Source organism: Cyprinodon variegatus, unplaced genomic scaffold (assembly GCF_000732505.1).
Source record: "Cyprinodon variegatus isolate N-32 unplaced genomic scaffold, C_variegatus-1.0 Scaffold1475, whole genome shotgun sequence".
Taxonomy (NCBI): domain Eukaryota; kingdom Metazoa; phylum Chordata; class Actinopteri; order Cyprinodontiformes; family Cyprinodontidae; genus Cyprinodon; species Cyprinodon variegatus.
Window position 1 is genome coordinate 79,444 of NW_015151928.1, and position 2,916 is coordinate 82,359.

General features: G+C 49.3%; 1 protein-coding gene across 1 annotated transcript in view; it reads right to left on the reverse strand.

Annotated features, from left to right (window-relative positions):
* slc27a6 (solute carrier family 27 (fatty acid transporter), member 6) overlaps positions 1–2,916 on the reverse strand; it is a 28,992-nt gene that overhangs the window by 14,337 nt on the left and 11,739 nt on the right. The window contains exon 4 of the mRNA XM_015403272.1: positions 522–646. Coding sequence (XP_015258758.1) covers positions 522–646 — 125 coding nt within the window. The remainder of the gene's footprint in view (positions 1–521; positions 647–2,916) is intronic.

Here is a 2,916-nt window from a genome sequence, read left to right on the forward strand (position 1 = left end):
GGTCAGTAGTGAGGGTCAGTAGTGAGGGTCAGTAGTGAGGGTCAGTAGTGGGTGGGTTAAAAATGTTGATATTTCTTGAATTGCTGCTAGTAGAAGAACCTCATCAGGCTCACATGCAGTTTCAGTGCAGAGGCTGTTGTGGACGGCCTTCCACCCACACAGACAGACAAACACAAAGGCATGAGAACAAAGAGCACTTTGAGTGCAGCATCCAGAGAAGCAGCCAGGCACACACCGAGTGTCCATGGAGGTCTTTGTGTCCACGATGGGAGGACGCACACTCTGACACAAAGACGCTCCCTGTCCCTCTGCCACTATTGGAAAGCAGGTTATTCAGTGATTCAAACGCAGCGAGGACTGAAGAGGAAGATGGAGGAAAGCTGCTCTGCTGCTCCGACTACAACTGATGTGCTGTTTGATTGATGAAGAGACGCCGGGGGGGGGGCGTCCCAGCGTGATCTATCGTTTCACCTAAAGCACGTCTGGCCTTATTCCAGGTAAAGAACAGAAGGGGAAGTTACCTTTGGCTGGTTGCACAGGTACCTGCAGAGTTCACCAATGTACTGGAATATAGTGACTTCATATTTCCTGCAGTCAGTCCAGAACTGGGAGGCTGAGAACTTTTTCTTCAGGACGCAGGTGGCTCCTGTGGAGACAAGCAGACGGTGGCATCATGTAGCTACAGTAGCAGCCCAGAGCTTTCCCTCACTGCTCCTCTATAGACCACTGCTCCTCTATAGACCACTGCTCCTCTATAGACCACTGCTCCTCTATAGACCACTGCTCCTCTATAGACCACTGCTCCTCTATAGACCACCCTACATGTCTGCACAGCATAAACACCACAATGGAAAACTCATTCCATCAGAAAAATGCATTAAAGACCAAAGTCCAACCAAACATCAGTGGATTCTGCATCACTGGACAAACATGTTTTCCTGCTCTGGAGCGACCTCGGCTGTTCCAGCTTTCACCATCAACCTTTACTTCTCATTTCAATCACACCAACTATGGAATAAAAGAGAGAAACAAACAAACTGACCCTGAAGAGGAGCAGGTGTGATCCACGCTGTGCACCAGGACTGGTGAACCTCAGGTTAACCCTCAGGTCATCAAACGTTACAATCAATCATTCAGTTCTGCTGCTTTATCTGATCACCTGTTAGCTGTTAACATTCGCCTCTTTCTAATCATAAAGTCTGGTTCTGGAACATAAACGCACCATTTTCACTCTTTCATTCTGCTGTTCCTGTTTATCCTTCGCTCAGTTTTACCGACCTTTTTATACTGGTTACGATACTAAAGTATGTTAACCATGTTTGATCCACTGTGTGGCGCAGGGACAGGGGACGCTCATCAGGGGACGCTCATCAGGGGACGCTCATCAGGGTGTTCCATCAATGCATCCTGATGCTGAATCACTGAGCGAGCAGCGTTCCCTTTACGGCGCCAGGACGGTGGCCCATGAGCTGGAGAATCCACCTCCATCCACTCCCTCCAAAGTGCTTCTGCTTTCATCAGTTTGTTGACTGAACCCTGAAGTAGTAACTAGAAGCTAACAGGATTTAGCACGTCCTCACTGACCCGTTGGTTTATCTGGTCAATCCTTTTGGATCAATCAAACCTGGATCTGATGCGTCTGTTTGCTCTAAACATCCTGAGTGATTCTCCAACATGCAGGCAGATTCCGACAGGGACACACAGAGAGCGTCCAGATGGCCTCAGAGCTGCATCAGGTCTGCGCGTGGCGACCAGGCTGCAGACGATGCGTTAAAAAAAGGACAGATGAAGGATTTTAATAGGATAAAAACTACAACGGTGGTGAAACGGTTTCTATCTGGATGAGGAGGAACGCCATGTCCGTCCATCATTGCCTCTCATTAGCGTCCTAGCTGTCCCATATCTGGATCTCTGACCTCTGGTGACCCCTCAGTTGGACCCGATTAGCCAACATGTTCCAGGTGTAGCACGTTTATTAGAGTTTAACGACTGCAGCAGTCAGGACACTGGCCTCGGCTCTGTTTGTCTGGACAGTTTGTACAGCAGGTTCAATGGTGGACGCACGGTGAACCTGTGACGCTCACCAGTATCTGGAACCGCTGTGCTTAAGTATCCACTGATACCCTTCCATAGAAAGGAGGTGAGGGGTCGATGAACCCAGACTGAATGGAACCGACTGGAATGGACCTCCATGGCATCGGCTGCTTGTTTTTCTATAAACTATGATAACGGCGTCATGGCGGTTAGACAGTGGAACGAGGAGGCGGCTGACTCACGGCTTCTGGGTCCCACTCAGGGATCTATGACCTTCCAGGAGAAAACAGGAATAAAACTCAGATCTGATCCACAGATCCCCAAACTGCAGCAAAATGGCCGATAACGGGAGGCCGGAGCTGGATGACCTCAGGCTGAGGAACAGTCAGAGTCTTTCCCGCCATCTTGGACTGTGGACATCGGGCCGCAGGCTGATAAACTTCATTATCACTAAATTAGCAGCTTTGGCCAAAAACAGTGAAATATGAACCTTTTCTCTGATTAGGAAGCATCACTGTCCATCCTCAGCTCTCTTCATGTAAACAGCCAGCTGTTGTTTCTGACCTCCTTCCCTCTGGTTTAGCTGGACTAGCTTAGCGGTTTTCTGGAACATGGTGATCATGTTGTTTGGTTGCTTCTGTATGGTTGTGAAGGTTAGCGAGTGTCAACGAAGGTTAGCGAGGGTCAGCGGCTGCTCCTGATGGGCGCTAGGGGATGCTGTAGCTATCCCAGGAAATGTAGTCTTACTTTCTGAGGAAACCATCTGGTATCGTATGGCGACAGCGGCGTTGGATGTTGGAGTTTGCCCTGAAATCAAAGGATTGACGGTTCAAGCCCCGACTCTGACTTTCAGTGTCCTTGGGCAAGACCCTTCACCTGCAT